This window comes from Meriones unguiculatus, chromosome 19 (genome assembly GCF_030254825.1).
Source record: "Meriones unguiculatus strain TT.TT164.6M chromosome 19, Bangor_MerUng_6.1, whole genome shotgun sequence".
Lineage (NCBI taxonomy): Eukaryota > Metazoa > Chordata > Mammalia > Rodentia > Muridae > Meriones > Meriones unguiculatus.
The window spans coordinates 63,457,187-63,472,248 of NC_083366.1; the positions used below are offsets into that span (position 1 = coordinate 63,457,187).

Genomic DNA, 15,062 nt, shown 5'->3' on the forward strand with positions numbered 1-15,062 from the left:
TGGTAAAGGCTAGTACGACAGCACGTATCAACCTCACAGCCTAACAAGCAGTGTCAGGTGTAGGATTCAATGATATGATAGTCTTTAACCTTCTTTTGAACTGCATGTGTCTGGTTTGGGTATCCAGATAATACCTGTCCCATAAAGGGGAGTTTAAAGGTGTTCCCTCCTCGTCCAGTGTTTGGGGTACGGTGCAGCAGTGAGGCTGTCTTTTAATGTGTGGTAGAATTCTAAAAAAAAAAAAAAAAAAAAAAGTACACCCAAAAAGGCTAAACAAGGAGGTCCCGGGGTAAGATGACCAGTCCTCGCTTAGAAAGACAAATGGGATGGACATTGGAAGTAGGAGGAAACAAGTAACAGGACAGGAATCTACCACAGAGGGCCTCTGAAAGGCTCTATCTACCCAGCAGTGTATCAAAGCAGGTGCTGAGACCTTGGGCAGAGTGTAGGGAATCATGAAAGATAGGGGAGTTAGTAAGATCTGGAGAGGACAGGAGCTCCACAAGGACTAAATATATCTGGGCACAGGGGTCTTTTCTAAGACTGATTCTCCAACCAAAGACCATGCATGGATATAACCTAGAACCCCTGCTTGGATGGAGTCCATGGCAGCTCAGTATCCAAGTGGTTTCCCTAGTAAGGGGAACAGGGACTGTCTCTCACATGAACTCAGTGTCTGGCTCTTTGACCTCCCTACCCCAGAGGGAAGAGCAGCCTTGCTAGGCCACAGAGGAGGACACTGCAGCCAGTCCTGAGAGACCTGAGAAGCTAGGGTCAGATGGAAGGGGAGGAGGGCCTCCCCTATCAGGAGGGGCAGGGAGGAGATGAGGAAGGGAGGGTGGGATTGGGATGGAATGAGGGAAGGAGCTACAGCTGGGATACAAAGTAAATAAACTGTAATTAATATTAAAAAGATAAAAATTTAATTTAAAAATGTGCAGTAAAAAAAAGAATTCTACAAAAAAGAGACTGGCACTGATACAAATTGAGTTGAACCTGGATCGTCAGAGGTGGTGCTGCCATCTACCCTCACACATGGAAAGCCCTCCTCCCCTCTCAGGACCAGCTGAGCCTCCCCAGTCAGTCTGGGATGGAGCACATTCAGGGCGCCATGCCTGTAAACAAACAGCCTTTCTATTTCTTGAGCTCTTCTAATTTCTTTTCTTTTTCCCAGAAACGTTTTCATTTCCAGAAATGTTTTGGCTTCCTGGGTTAAATTTATTACCAAGATTTTTTTTCAGTACCTTTTTAAAGGAATTTTTTTTTCTCATTCAGACAGATCAGGTGTTAAGACACAGAGACTGAACTGGAGTTTGTGTGTTGATTGTATACACTGCCCATTATTTCATTACTTTACCAACTCTAACCATCTTTTTGGCTGTGGGAATGTTCCTCGATTCAAAAGGCTCTAACAAAATGCCTGAAATTTTTTTTCTCACGGTGCTAGAGGCCAACTAAAAGTGCTGTCTATGCCAGGCTCAGTCTAAGACACTGACTTATCCTCCACAGACAATACCATCCTCATAGGGAAGAGGAGACAGAAAACAAGAAGTTACTGGTAAAGTTAGTTCCCTTTAAGCCCTTTATTGAATCATTCTTCTGTGAGAGTCCTGACCGACCCCCCCCATGACGTACTCTCCTCCTAAAGATCCTATCTTGATTCAACATGTGAATCTTGGGTCAAACATTTAGACTACAGAAAAGTATTTCACGCTTTTAACTGGATCAGGTTTCAAGTGAAGAGACAATTATTTTACTCTTCCTTAGCAATGTGGTGGCTGACCACCTGGTGTCGGCTTCAGATTAGAGATCAGCTTACTCACACTGACGATCTCTTGTGGAAGAGGGATCACTCCCCATTTAATGGCTTCCAAAGTTCTGTCTTTGGTTATTACAATCGTATGGATTTTTGTAATGTTCATCTCGTCTGGTGATAAGCCCAACCCTTATGTGTACAGATCTTTCCTCACAGGCTTTCTAGATGTCATTTCTTCACCTCCTCCATGGACCTTCCATTCCCGCTGCGTACAGTACATGAGTACACCGGATAGTGCCCAGCTCCGGTTTTATTTATTACTCTGTCTTGTATTCTTTGTTTGCTCTTTTGAATGGATACAATTGGCCTGTCTTCAGTCTTCAGTATGTCTACCCGATCTGTTGAACTCCTTTGCTGAAATTTTCACTCCAGTTATCACCTTTTACAGCTCCATAATTCCTGTATTGTTTCTTTTTATAATTTTTCTTTACTGAATTTTTTTTGTTGAAACATTGTATACTTCATTCTCTCGACTCCATGTCTGGGGTTCCCTTAGCTCTTTGTGCTGAGTTTCCTTGTGGTCACTTAGTAGGAGACAACCCAAGGGTAGGTAGGCAGCTGAAAATATCACAGCACTGAACACCAGCTCTCTCCCTCAACAGCATCTTCCTGTTTTGACGAGACCCTATCATTCTACAGACATTGTTCTGTCAGCTCACTGGTTGCTTGCTGGAAAAGACTGAGACCTGGCTTTCCCGCCTACGATATTTTTATTACACATTCTTTTTTACTGAATCATTCTAGGTATATGAAATGTCCACAAGTAAATCCACACAGCACAAAGCATGTTAGCAATTGGCTTAGTTATTGTTCTACTGCTGTGGAGAGATACCATGACCATGGCAACTCTTAATAAGGAAAACATTTCTTTGGGGGTGGCCTACACTTTAGTCCATTATGATCAAGACTGGAGGCATGGCAGCACACAGACAGACATGGTGCTGGAGAGGTGGCTGAGAGCTCTCCATCCAAATCAGCAGACAGCAGGAATAAAGACTGGGCCTGGCTCGAGCATTTGACCTCAAAGTCCTACCCCAGGGACACACATCCCCCAGGAAGGCCACACCTCCTCCAACAAGGCCACACCCCTAACCTGTGTCAAGTAGCACCACCCCCTAATGACTAAGCATTCCAACACATGAGCCTATGAGGGCTGTTCTCATGAAAACCACCACAGTGGCTAGCAGGAGTTCGGAGAAGACAGTATGGGGTAGAGTCACTCCTGTGAATGCAGGAGTTCTTCGGAAGTGATGCAAACATTATGGCAGTGAATGTTGTACAGTTTAGTGCAGTAAGTTGACAGTAAGCTAAGGTCCGCTGAAATGCATTATTTCTTATGGGTGAACTTTACAGTATATAGAGCATATCCAAATACATTTCAAAAGGTATATTTACTTTATTTTCGTGTCTATGAGTGTTTGGCCCATATGTGTTTTCTATGCATCACATGCATGACTGGTGCAAAGTTTAGAAGAGGAGGAAGGACTCCGCTGGAACCTGCTGGGTCTTCTGCAAGAGGGACAAGTGCTTTTAACCAGCGAGCAGTCTCTCCAGCCCCCATTTTTTACATTCAAAGTTCCAGTGATGGGTCTTCTAATCAAATGGGGAACTTTGCAGTACTGGAGCCTGAAGTGTGGTTATTATTTTTTATAAAACATAGAACGGCTTGCAGCAGACTTTCAAAAAGGTTAAGTTTCAATGACGGGCTGTTAATTGATTTCTAATTAACAAGTATCCTGTACATAATATATATGTCAGATAGTTCTATGCAATTCAGATTTGATACACAATATAATAACTGAAAATACAACTGTTGGCATAATGTTCTTTTAAAATGTGTACACCTTACCCTTGTTCAAATGCTGATTTCTCCCCCCTACTCTCTGGTTTCAATCCTGAACATCTTGTTTCACCTTGGTGTAAACTTCCAAATAAAGCAACTAGACACAATGTTGAGCTGGGAGGAGCCAGAGAAAGGAAATGAGTGGGAGGAGCTAGAGGGCAGGAAATGAGTGGGAGGAGAAAGGGCATGAGGGAGCTTGGAGACGGAGCTGGAGGAGAGATCTTAGAGGACGTGGAGCATGAACCAGACCTAAGATTTCACAAAAAGCAAGTATAATGGGAAATCTGAATGGTAGGAAACTATTAGGGCTTGGAGGTTTAGGATGGAGTAACTATTGCCCAGCATTGTGTTCTAGGTTAACTAAATAAACCCAGTCTCTGTGTGGTGATTTGGGTATACAGCTGTTTAGGACTAACAGCAGCATGACAAAAAGATAATTATCAGTAAATATACACCACCGTTTACAACAAATGGCGCCCAACTAATCTAAAAATCCACACCTTTTAAATCATACTTAAATATAATTTGGAGGGGGGAATAAGCTCCCAGTGATAAAACCCAAACTTAAAACCTAAAAACTCCCAGGTTAATTACTGTCTCTTTAAGAAAGAGTCTTAAACAGGCCTTAGAGCAAAAGGCAGCCTACTGTGGGCAGACCTCAGACTTAACAAAACTAGGTGCCACTACAGTCTAACAGGATGGAAGAGACAATAAAACAGACTTCTTGGAGCTTGGCTGATAATCTATTCTATGGTTTTAAGACTGAAATAAAGAAAGTCTAGAAATTGTGACTATGCTTACATTCATAGTCCTCAATTTAACTTTAATCGTTGCATTAGCCTTGTATGTCTTCTGAAGGCAAAGGCTTTAGAAAAGATACTAGAACAATATAAAAGAAAAAATGAAGGTTGTAAACAGGACATAAAACAAGAAATACAAAAACATGTAGAACAGAATAAACAACAGGAAGATACGGCAGAGGTTTTAGAAAAGATACTGGAACAGCACAAAGAACAACTAGAACAATATAAAGAAAAATTTGAAAGTTGGAAGAGAGGCATAAAACGAGAGATTCAAGAGATTATTGAACAAAACAATAGGGAGATAGGTATGAAATATGGGTTGCAGACCTTAAGAGAAGAGTTTAGAATACTAAGTAAAGAAAATACTCAGGTAGAGGCAAAAAAAATAAAATAAAATAAAATAAAATAAAGAAAGCCTACCAAAGGTGGTTAGAAAACAAACGTTGGCTTATCCAGTCAGTATACAGCACAGACTAGCAGATGATGATCATCCACTGAATTATCATGAAGCTGAATGGCGCCCTGTGGAAGTGCTAGATCTGAGAAAATTTAAGGAAAATGTTACTAATTTTGGAATGTATTCACCATTTGTAAAACAAATGCTGACTTCCTGGTCAATCAAAAGTAGAGATACACAGAGATACAAGCTGTATATAATGAAGAAACCTTAGCATTATGTTGCCTAGCAGTCTTAAATGCTTGGGACAAAGTTGAGGAATCAGGAAAAAGGCTTGAGCCATTCTCCCAGGTCATACAAGGTCCAAGTGAAACATTTACTAACTTTTTGCAAAGATTGACTTCAGCTGTGGATAGAAGTATATCAGATCCACTACCTAAAAAAGCACTAATAGAATCTTTAGCTTTTGAAAATGCTAATACTGAATGCAAAGAGGCAATAAGGCCATTAAGAGCAAGATCTACTCCAATAGATGAATGGATTAGAAATATGACTGACATCAGACCTCATTCACCCAATTTGACCTTGATAGAAGCTACCCCAAAAGACCTTGGGAAATGTTGTAATTGTGATGGGCGAGATTACTACAAAAGAAATTACCAGGAAAACCAAAATAATTCAAGAAGGGAGCCTATGCTTCCTAGAATATGCAGAAGATGTGGCAAGGGTCGCCATTGGCCTAGTGACTGTAGAGCAGTCACATAAGTGGGGTAATCCTTTATCAAAAAATGCCCAAGGGGGCCTCTCAGAGGCCCCAGAACAGGACAGGAATACTCCTCCACAAGAAAATTAAATACCACTGCTCTGAGAATAAACATTAAAAACTTGGACAGCGAGGCCAAAGCAGATTCTATAGATGAATCAAAAAACCAGGAAGAGAACAAAAAACAAATATATTGGCAAACCTCTATAAATAATCAAAGGCCAAAGTTACAGATAATTTTAAATACTATTGAAATTGAAGGCATGGTAGATACTGGGGCTGATGTCACAATTATTACTCCTAAATCCTGGCCCCCAAATTGGCCACTTCAAGAGGTGGATATTCAATTCCAAGGAGTTGGAACTTTATCTAAAGTGAAACAAAGTGTTAAGATGGCTTAAATGTACAGGACCAGAAGGTCAAATAGGAAAATTGAGACCATACATGGCTGAGATAGCCATAAACTTATGGGGAAGAGATCTGTTACAACAATGGAAGACCCAGATTAACATCCCCCCAAGTTCTGAGACAAGCCAAAAAACAGGTAATACTCCTGATAAAGAAGCTAAATTTATTTAAAAATGTCATCAAAAACAGTTACAGACTGTCCAGGCTGTCCATAAACAAAATACAGCAGAGGCCGTCTTTTCAACTTCCTGTTGGGAAGCCACTGCTAATAAAATTCCCACAGCCTTACCACTAAGGTAGTTGGCAAACCAGCCTATTTGGACTGAACAATGGTCTATGAGTAAAGAAAAATTACTGGCACTAGAACAGCTAGTCCTGGAACAGCTGGAGGCTCAACATATAGAGGAGTCCAACAGCCCTTGGAATTCCCCGGTATTTGTCATCAAAAAGAAATCTGACAAATGGAAGATGTTAACAGATCTAAGAGCAATTAACAAAATTATTCAGCCAATGGGATTGTTACAATCCGGAATCCCATTGCCTTCCTTGTTACCTAAAGAATGGCCTATTATAGTCATTGATTTAAAGGATTGCTTTTTCACAATTCCTTTACATGAACATGATAGGGAAAGGTTTGCTTTCTCAGTACCCACTTTGAATAGAAGCTGTCCAATAAAGAGATATCACTGGAGGGTCTTACCACAGGGGATGTTAAACAGTCCTACTTTGTGCCAATATTTTGTACAACAACCGTTGGAGGTAATTTGTAAGCAGTTTTCTCAATCCATAATTTACCACTATATGGATGATATCTTATTAGCTGATTCAGATACGAAAACATTAGAAAATATTTTTGATGAAATAAATAGAACTTTGCCTTGTTGGGGATTACAGATTGCTCCTGAAAAAATACAAAGAGGAGATTCTATTAATTACCTAGGATACAAAATAGGTCTACAGAAAATTTGACCACAAAACGTACAAATTAGAAAAAAACAGTTAAGAACTCTTAATGATTTTCAAAAATTGCTGGGAAATATTAACTGGCTACAGCCTACCCTTGGTTTAGCTACTCAAGAGCTAAGTAACTTATTTCAAACCTTACAGAGTGATAAGGACTTAAATAGTCCAAGAACGTTATCAGCTGAAGCTGAAAAGGAATTGGCTCTGGTAGAAAGGAAATTACAAGATGCATGTATAGACCGTATTGATCCAAAGAGGGCCTGTATTTTGGTTATTTTGCCCTCCACTCATTCTCCCACAGGAATTCTTATGCAGAGGGAGGACTGTATTTTAGAATAGATATTTTTGGCACACAAACAAAATAAAAAAACTAAAAATGTATATAGAAAAGGTTTCTGAATTGATCCTAAAAGGAAAAATGAGACTTCATCAACTGGCTGGAATAGATCCAGCTGAAATTGTGGTGCCCTTTACAATGCTGAGATTGTGTCATTATGGGCAGACAACGAATATTGGCAAAGAGCTTATTGTGAATTTTTGGGAGAAATCAACAACAGATACCCAAAAAGCAAGTGACTTCAGTTTATAAAAAGAACCAATTGGATTCTCCCTCATATAGTAAAAGGAACTCCAATTTCTGGAGTTTTATACAGATGCCAATAAATCAAAAAGGGCAGGTTATGAGTCAGAAAAATCAGAGTAAAGTGGTGGAGAGTCCTTATGATTCAGTTCAAAAATCAGAATTATATGTGATTCTCTTGGTGTTATCAGATTTTCAGGAATCTCTTAATATAGTCCCTGACTCTCAATATGCAGAAAGAGTTGTCCATATAGAAACTGCTGACCTAATTCAGTATAATTCAGACTTAACTTCACTGTTCCTTCAGTTACAACAAGTAATCAGAAATAGAAATAATCCCTTGTATATAATACATGTCAGATCTCATACAGGTTTACCAGGTCCTCTAGCACAGGGCAATGATGAAATTGATCAACTATTGATAGAAAGCGTGTTAGAGGCCTCAGAATTTCATAAAAAACACCATGTTAACAGCAAAGGTTTAAAAAGAGAGTTTTCTATCACTTGGCAACAAGCCAAAGAAATTGTGAGAAAATGCCCCACTTGTTCTTTATAAAGCCAAACTCCACTACCTGCAGGAAATAACCCTAAAGGTAACCAAAGAAATGAGATTTGGCAAATGGACATGTTTTATCTTACAGAGTTTGGTAAACTGAAATATGTGCACCATACTATAGAACATATTCAGGGTTTCGATGGGCAACAGCCTTAAGTTCTGAAAAGGCTGATTCGGTTATTACCCATTTATTAGAAGTGATGGCAATTATGGGCATACCTAAACAAATTAATCCTGATAATGCTACAGCGTACATCTCTAATAAAATGGAAGGATTTTTTTACATATTACAAGATAAAACATGTAACAGGAATATCTCACAGTCCTACTGGTCAAGCAGTCATTGAAAGATCCAATCGTACTTTAAGGGACATGCTTAACAAACAGAGAGGGGTATTAAAGCCCCCAGAGATAGATTACATAATGCTTTATTGACCTTAAATTTCTTAAATGTTAATAACAAACAAACAACAGCTGCGGAGAGGCACTGGGTTACAGAAAAAACTGCCGAGTTATTTCAGCCTATATATTTCAAATGTGTACACCTTACCCTTGTTCATTCAAATGCTGATTTCACTGGTTTCAATCCCAAACATCTTGTCTCAACTTGGTGTAAACTTCCAAATAAAGCAACTAGACACAATGTTGAGCTGGGAGGAGCCAGAGGACAGGAAATGAGTAGGAGGAGAAAGGGCACGAGGGAGCTTGCAGACGGAGCTGGAGGAGAGATCTTGGAGGACAGGGAGCATGAACCAGACCTAACATTTCACAAAAAGCAAGTATAATGTGGGAAATCTAAATGTTAGGAAACTATTAGGGCTTGGAGGTTTAGGATGGAGTAACTATTGCCCAGCATTGCGTTCTAGGTTAAATAAATAAACCCAGTCTCTGTGTGGTGATTTGGGCATACAGCTGTTAGGACTAACAGCAGCATGACTAAAAGATAATTATTAGAAAATATACACCACCGTTTACAACATATAACTTTAAAAACCACCATTAATCAAGAATGTTTTTCTAGGAGCCAGGTGTTGTTGAATTATATTTGATCACACCATGAACCCCAAGATTATATGCTAGAAAACCTGTTTCTAGTTGTGGTATGGCTCAGCCCTAGCACACACTTCTAATCCAAGAGCTTTCCGTAAACAGGATTAAATAAATTCAACCATAGGTCAAGAGGTGCAACCAGCAACAAGCTAACAGGGAGTAAACATAAGAAAAACCCATAGAGAGAGAGAGGAAGTCCAGAGGACAGATAGAGAGACACACAGGAAACAGAAAGGAGGGACATCCAGTTTGTAGGGTTTTTAAGACAGTGGAGAAGGAGAGGGGGCTTTTTCCTCTGGGACATCAGCTGAGTAGAAAGGTGCTTTCTCTGCCTCTCTGAGCTGGCAGGCTTTCACCCAGCATCTGGCTCCTGAGTCTTTATTGGTAAAAATCAAACGTTTGGGATTTTGTTTAAAAACAGCAAGGCGTGGCGGCACAGCCCTTCGATCCCAGGACTTGGGAGGCAGAGGCCGCCGGAGGTCTGTGAACTTTAGACCAGCCTGGTCCACATAGTTAGTTCCAGGCCAGCCAGAGCTACATGGTGAAAGTCTGCGTCAAACAAACATTCTCTACAACAGTATAAAAGATCTGACAAATGAGGAGCACACAGCTTTCAGTTTCCTTCTGATTATATCAAAACCAATAATTATCAACTTATCCAGGACTATGTAAATACTTACCATATGACCCCAGAAAAAGGATAACATCCAGATCTTCTCTCAAAACATTCAGGGCTTGATGTATTTACAGCACAGAGCAAAACTCAACCAGCAAAAATGGCCAGAAACACTTGTATAACTAACGGAATACGCACAAAGTGCTCTCCTTAGCAGCTGGGTGCTCCACTGCTTGATGAGTATTAGCTTTACTGAGCTATATCAAGGCGTTAGCTTGTCTGGTCGATGTGGAATGATTTGTTGTCAAAGAAGCAGGTTGGTTCACACATGCCGTGTGTGTGCACGAGGGTCAGGTGACGAGGGTGCGTGTGCATGCATACGGCAGCCAGAGAGAAACCTTGGCTGTCATTTCTCAAGTGTTGTCCAGCGTGTTTTAGGAGACAAGGCCTGTCACTGGCCTGAGACTCATTAGGTGAGAGAGGCTGCTGTCTCTGCCAGCCCAGCAGTGGGACTGCCGGCACGCACCACCACCCCTGAATGCTTGTGTGTATGTGTGTTGGGGGAGACACGTATGCCACGGCATATGTGTGCAGGTCGGAGGACAACTTGCAGGAACTGGTTCTCCCCTCCCACCTTGTGACTCTCAGGATCAAACTACGGTCACGGGCAGCAGGCGCCTTTACCCACTGAGCTACCTTGCCATCCCCTCACTTTTTGTATGTATATGCATGTCTAATACATATGTGTATGAACATGCATGCAGCTGCCCCAGGGTGGCCAGAAGAGGGAGTCAGAGTCCCTAGAGCTGGAGTTACAGGGGGCAGCGAACCAACCAGGGTGAGTGTTAGAAAGCAGACCCCAGCTCCCCAGAGAGCTTGCTTGTTCCGAGGCAGAGTTGCTGTGTAGCTCCAGCTGCCCTAGAATGTGAGCTGCAGACCACAATTTTTTTTTTTAAATATGGATTCTGCAGACTCAAACTCAGGTCCTCAAACTTATATTAAAAAAAAAAAATTATCAGCTGACCTATTACCCCAGCCCAATCCAGACTTTTAAGCATCATCTTCCAATTTTTTAAGCATGGATAATGGTTCCTCAACTTAAAATGGTCCAACGTATACTCTTTTTTGTTTGTTTGTTTGGTTGGTTTGGTTTTTTGGTTTTTCAAGATGAGGTTTCTCTGGAACTCACTTTGTAGACCAGGCTGGCCTCGAACTCAGAGATCCGCCTGCCTCTGCCTCCCAAGCACTGGAACTGAAGGCGCACGCCACCACCACCCCCCGGCTCCAACGTACACTCTTAACTCCACAGTAGTCTGAAGGTTGTGTGCACTCATTCTGTAGGAAGTAGCCCGACTCTGGGCTGTGATTTCTTCCTGAGCACACGACACACAGTATTCCCTGCGTACAGTGCAACAAGGGGCGGTTCCTAGTGAGTCACGTGATCGTGAGGGTAAGTAACCGGTGCTCTACTATGCCCTCTAAGTCTAACTTTCTATGTTTGGTGCCACCGTGTGCACTGAATCCACTTTCTTACGGTACATTCGAGTTAAAACGGGCTTTTCAGGACATCGCCCTGGCTTCAGTCAAGGATCTCGTGGATTTAGGAAAACTCAAACACACAGCGTAACGGCTGAAAAACCGAAGCCATCTGTGTGCCGCATACAGACAGCAAGGACGGCATCTTTCTCTCCTCCACACAGAGAAACCGATGTGTCAAAGGCCCTGGGCTAGGGTAAGTCTGCAGCATAGACAAGGACAGCCTGCAGTCACTAGATCTGAGCAGGGCTAGCCCTCCTGTAGGAATGGCTCCCCTAACTCCCCAGTTTACCAAATCCATCAAAGGCCATCCAAAAAGGCAAGCTGTTGGTAGAGCACGTGCCTTGATACCAAAAGCACTTGAGCCTGATCCCCCGGCACTCATGCAAAAGGCCACCTGAAATGCCAGCGCCCGGAGGCAGAGCCACCCCTGGAGCTCATTAGCCTGGCCTAATCAGTAAGCTCCAGGTTCCAGTGAGAGGCTGTCTCAAAGGTTCAAAATGAATGTCAACCCAAGGCTGACTCCTGGCTTCCACACCCTCATGTGCAAACATACACACACACACACACACACACACACACACACACACACAGCCTCTTTCTATACCTTTTAGGCCTTGAAGATCACCAGGTCCATGAGCCTGGGTATCCTGTGTTTTTATGTTAGCCATGTGATGGTCACAGTTAAATTCATGGTGAACGCTTTTGTCCTGACTAAACAAATTTTATAGAAAGCTCCAGGTAAGATCAGTTAGACCTCCCAGATCGGGGGGCAGGCCCTGCCTAGAACCCAAAAGGAAGACTGCAGACAGGAAAAGGGCAAAGGGATATGGGAAATGTCAGGACTCACCTTGTCCCTGGTTGTCAGGAGCCCGGGGGCCATTTCCCACGCACCAGAATAATCCCCCTGACGGAGTCTATTTTCAGAGTGCAATCTGAGGAAGAAAAGAAAAGTGAGGGCACTCAGGAAGGCCCTTCAAGTCCCAGTGCCCCCCTCCCCAGTAGAAAATAGGGACATGATAGAGGTGAGGTGGGCAGGGTGGCGGAGAGCACCCCCGCAGCCCATTCTTAACCAGTAAAGAGAACCCACAGATCTGCACCAGTCCATCAAACCCCGTCTCCAGCTGAGTAACGGAGCCTCCATCCTCCAACAGCTGAATAAAACTCAGAGCGCCCACAGGGCAAGCCCTCACACAGAAATAAAGCTCCCCAGCACCCTGAAAACATCCAGACCTGCTGGAGGCTAAAGAGCAGGGTCCAGGAAGCCCAAAGAAGAAGGAACGAGAACTGCCAATTATAGACCTGGGGACAACAGAAGCTGAGCGAACGGAGGCCTGATCTCATGTGGCCTGGCTATACCCACCCACAAATCCAAGATGAGGATCCCAAGATTTGAAATTTCACTTGGAAATTAGGTCATCTGCAACATTCACCCCACTCCATAGAAAGTCAATTTCGTAAACAGATTGTCTGAAGAAGGAATAGAAGGAGCGCTTCTCATAATTAAAGACAAGAAAAACACCATTCCTCACATGATGTGTGCGACCTGTATTAGATCCTGGCTTACATACATAAACGAGAAAAGGAGACTATATGGGGAAGTTAAATATAAGAGGGGCATGAGACAATGTCAGAAAATTCTAAGTATTATTAGGTGTGATTATGACATTTGGGGTAGAGGAAAATGACAGTCATTATTAAAAAAATCAAAGGTTCTGAATGATGAATTGATATTTATAGTTATTGTTAAATATGAGGCCCTCCACAAACAAAAGTATAAAATATACAGGGAGGGACACTTTCAAGGAATAAAAAAGTACTTAAAAGACATGTCAATCAAACGTATCATGTGAACCTTAGAGAGGCGTATTATAAGTACTCAATGAAAGAAAGAACTCAGATTTGTTCTACAGATGGCATGACTGTGAAGAAAAATCCACGTAACCAGCAAAAAAAAAAAAAAAACCCTAAAGCAAGTCGTTTCAACTAGTAGATACAAAGTTAATAGTAAAATATTATTTTCCTATACATTAGCAGTGAACCACTGGAATTTGTGATTAAAACAGTACAACACTTACTATAACATCCAAACAAAGAAATACTAAGTGTAAGTTTTTAATTATGAGATGGCTACAAGGAAAAGGACAAAACTCTGCTGAAAGAGAGGAAAGATCTGAATAAATGAAGACATATACCATATAATACGTAGAAAAACTCAGCACTGTTAAGGCGTCAGTTCTCCCCAACCTGGGCCATAGATGAAACACATGCCCAATCAAACTCTTGGGCAATTACTTTATAGATATTTTTAAAGTTCAATATTCATATTAAAAGACAAAGGACACAAAAGAGTTCATCCAATCCTGAAGAGCAGAACTAAACACTGCCAGAGCTCACGATGCAGTGACAGCAGTTAATCATGACAACAGAGGAGCAAACTCAGAAACCCATCCACACAATGAGTCAAACGAACTCTATTTCAAGAGATCGGAACTGTCCTGATGAAGATGGTGACGCCTATGCTCAAGGATAACATTCTACAACAACCCTGTTCAAAGTGACTCAGTGAAGAGACAAACCAGAACTGACCCAGGCCTTGAGGGATGCAAGAACATCTGGACCCACAAGCAGGCTCTGGCTTGGGCCTCTAGAAAAGAGCCAATTCCAAAGAAATGCACACTCTGAGGTGAAGACTGAGTACAGGACCATTTACTCATTTACAGGTGACAAATCTATGAGCCCATGGAACCTTTGAGCTGTTACACTTCTTGGAATGACTACAATGTTTTCATACCGTCAAAGTGAAAAGTAAGTCCTGAAGCCGGGCTCAGAGGGCACAGTGGGTGCAGTGGCACATACCTGTAATCCCAGAACGTGGAGAGGTAGGTGGATCTTTGTGAGTTCAAGGCTAGCCTGATCTACAAAGCAAATCTAGGACAGCCAAGGCTACACACACACACACAAAAAAAAAAAAAAAAAAAAAAAAAAACAAGAAAGAGAGAAATAAGTCATAAGTCTTGAGAGGGGGATAAAAACACTGAACACCTTTTTGAAAAAAGCATTTGAAAACCTACTACCATTGAAGTCTCAATGGTAGAGAAAGAAAAAGTTACAATGTAGTTTTCCTGTAACAATATCCCCACCAGGCACCAGAGACTAACACTAAAAGTCCATTGCAAGGACTGGGCTACGTCTTTGGGAGTTAACAGTCAGTGGGGCCCAAAGCGCTTCTCCAAACATTCTAGGCTATGGCCACTGCTCTTGGCTACCCTCCAAGACGTGACAGTAAGACCCTGTTGCTGAAGACACCACATAGTTGAGTAACAGAACATGAAGAGCTCAAGCTGACACTGACCTGGAAGCTTTATTTCTTCTGACTAGCTTTCAACTGTTGAAAGGTGCTGCGCAGGCTACCAGAGTGAAAAGGTAGTCATCAATTGTACCTCACTATGACCCTGTAAACTACAATAATGACTGGCATAGCAATATGCAGATATGTCCCCTGGTGCAATAGTGACAAAAACATTACGGAATAACCAACCACTTTCTGATTGGATATAAGCATCACTCCACAAGATGAAACCTTTGGACCACAGACAGGTGGTCGAGGTAAACAACTTTGACTTCTCAATGAATCCCTTCATTGTACTGAGGTGCTTTGCCCCACCCGACTATAAAAAGGAATTTTGGAATAAACCAGGTGAGACAGTTTCTACTGGCAGCCCTCTCAA

At 41.9% G+C, this 15,062-nt stretch overlaps 1 protein-coding gene across 2 annotated transcripts in view; it reads right to left on the minus strand.

Moving 5' to 3' along the window:
• Znf169 (zinc finger protein 169) overlaps positions 1 to 15,062 on the minus strand; it is a 33,334-nt gene that overhangs the window by 16,620 nt on the left and 1,652 nt on the right. For both annotated transcript variants that reach the window (XM_021638188.2, XM_021638187.2), the window contains exon 2: positions 12,182 to 12,266. In XM_021638188.2, the coding sequence (XP_021493863.1) occupies positions 12,182 to 12,214 (33 nt within the window). In that variant the 5' untranslated portion in view covers positions 12,215 to 12,266. The remainder of the gene's footprint in view (positions 1 to 12,181; positions 12,267 to 15,062) is intronic.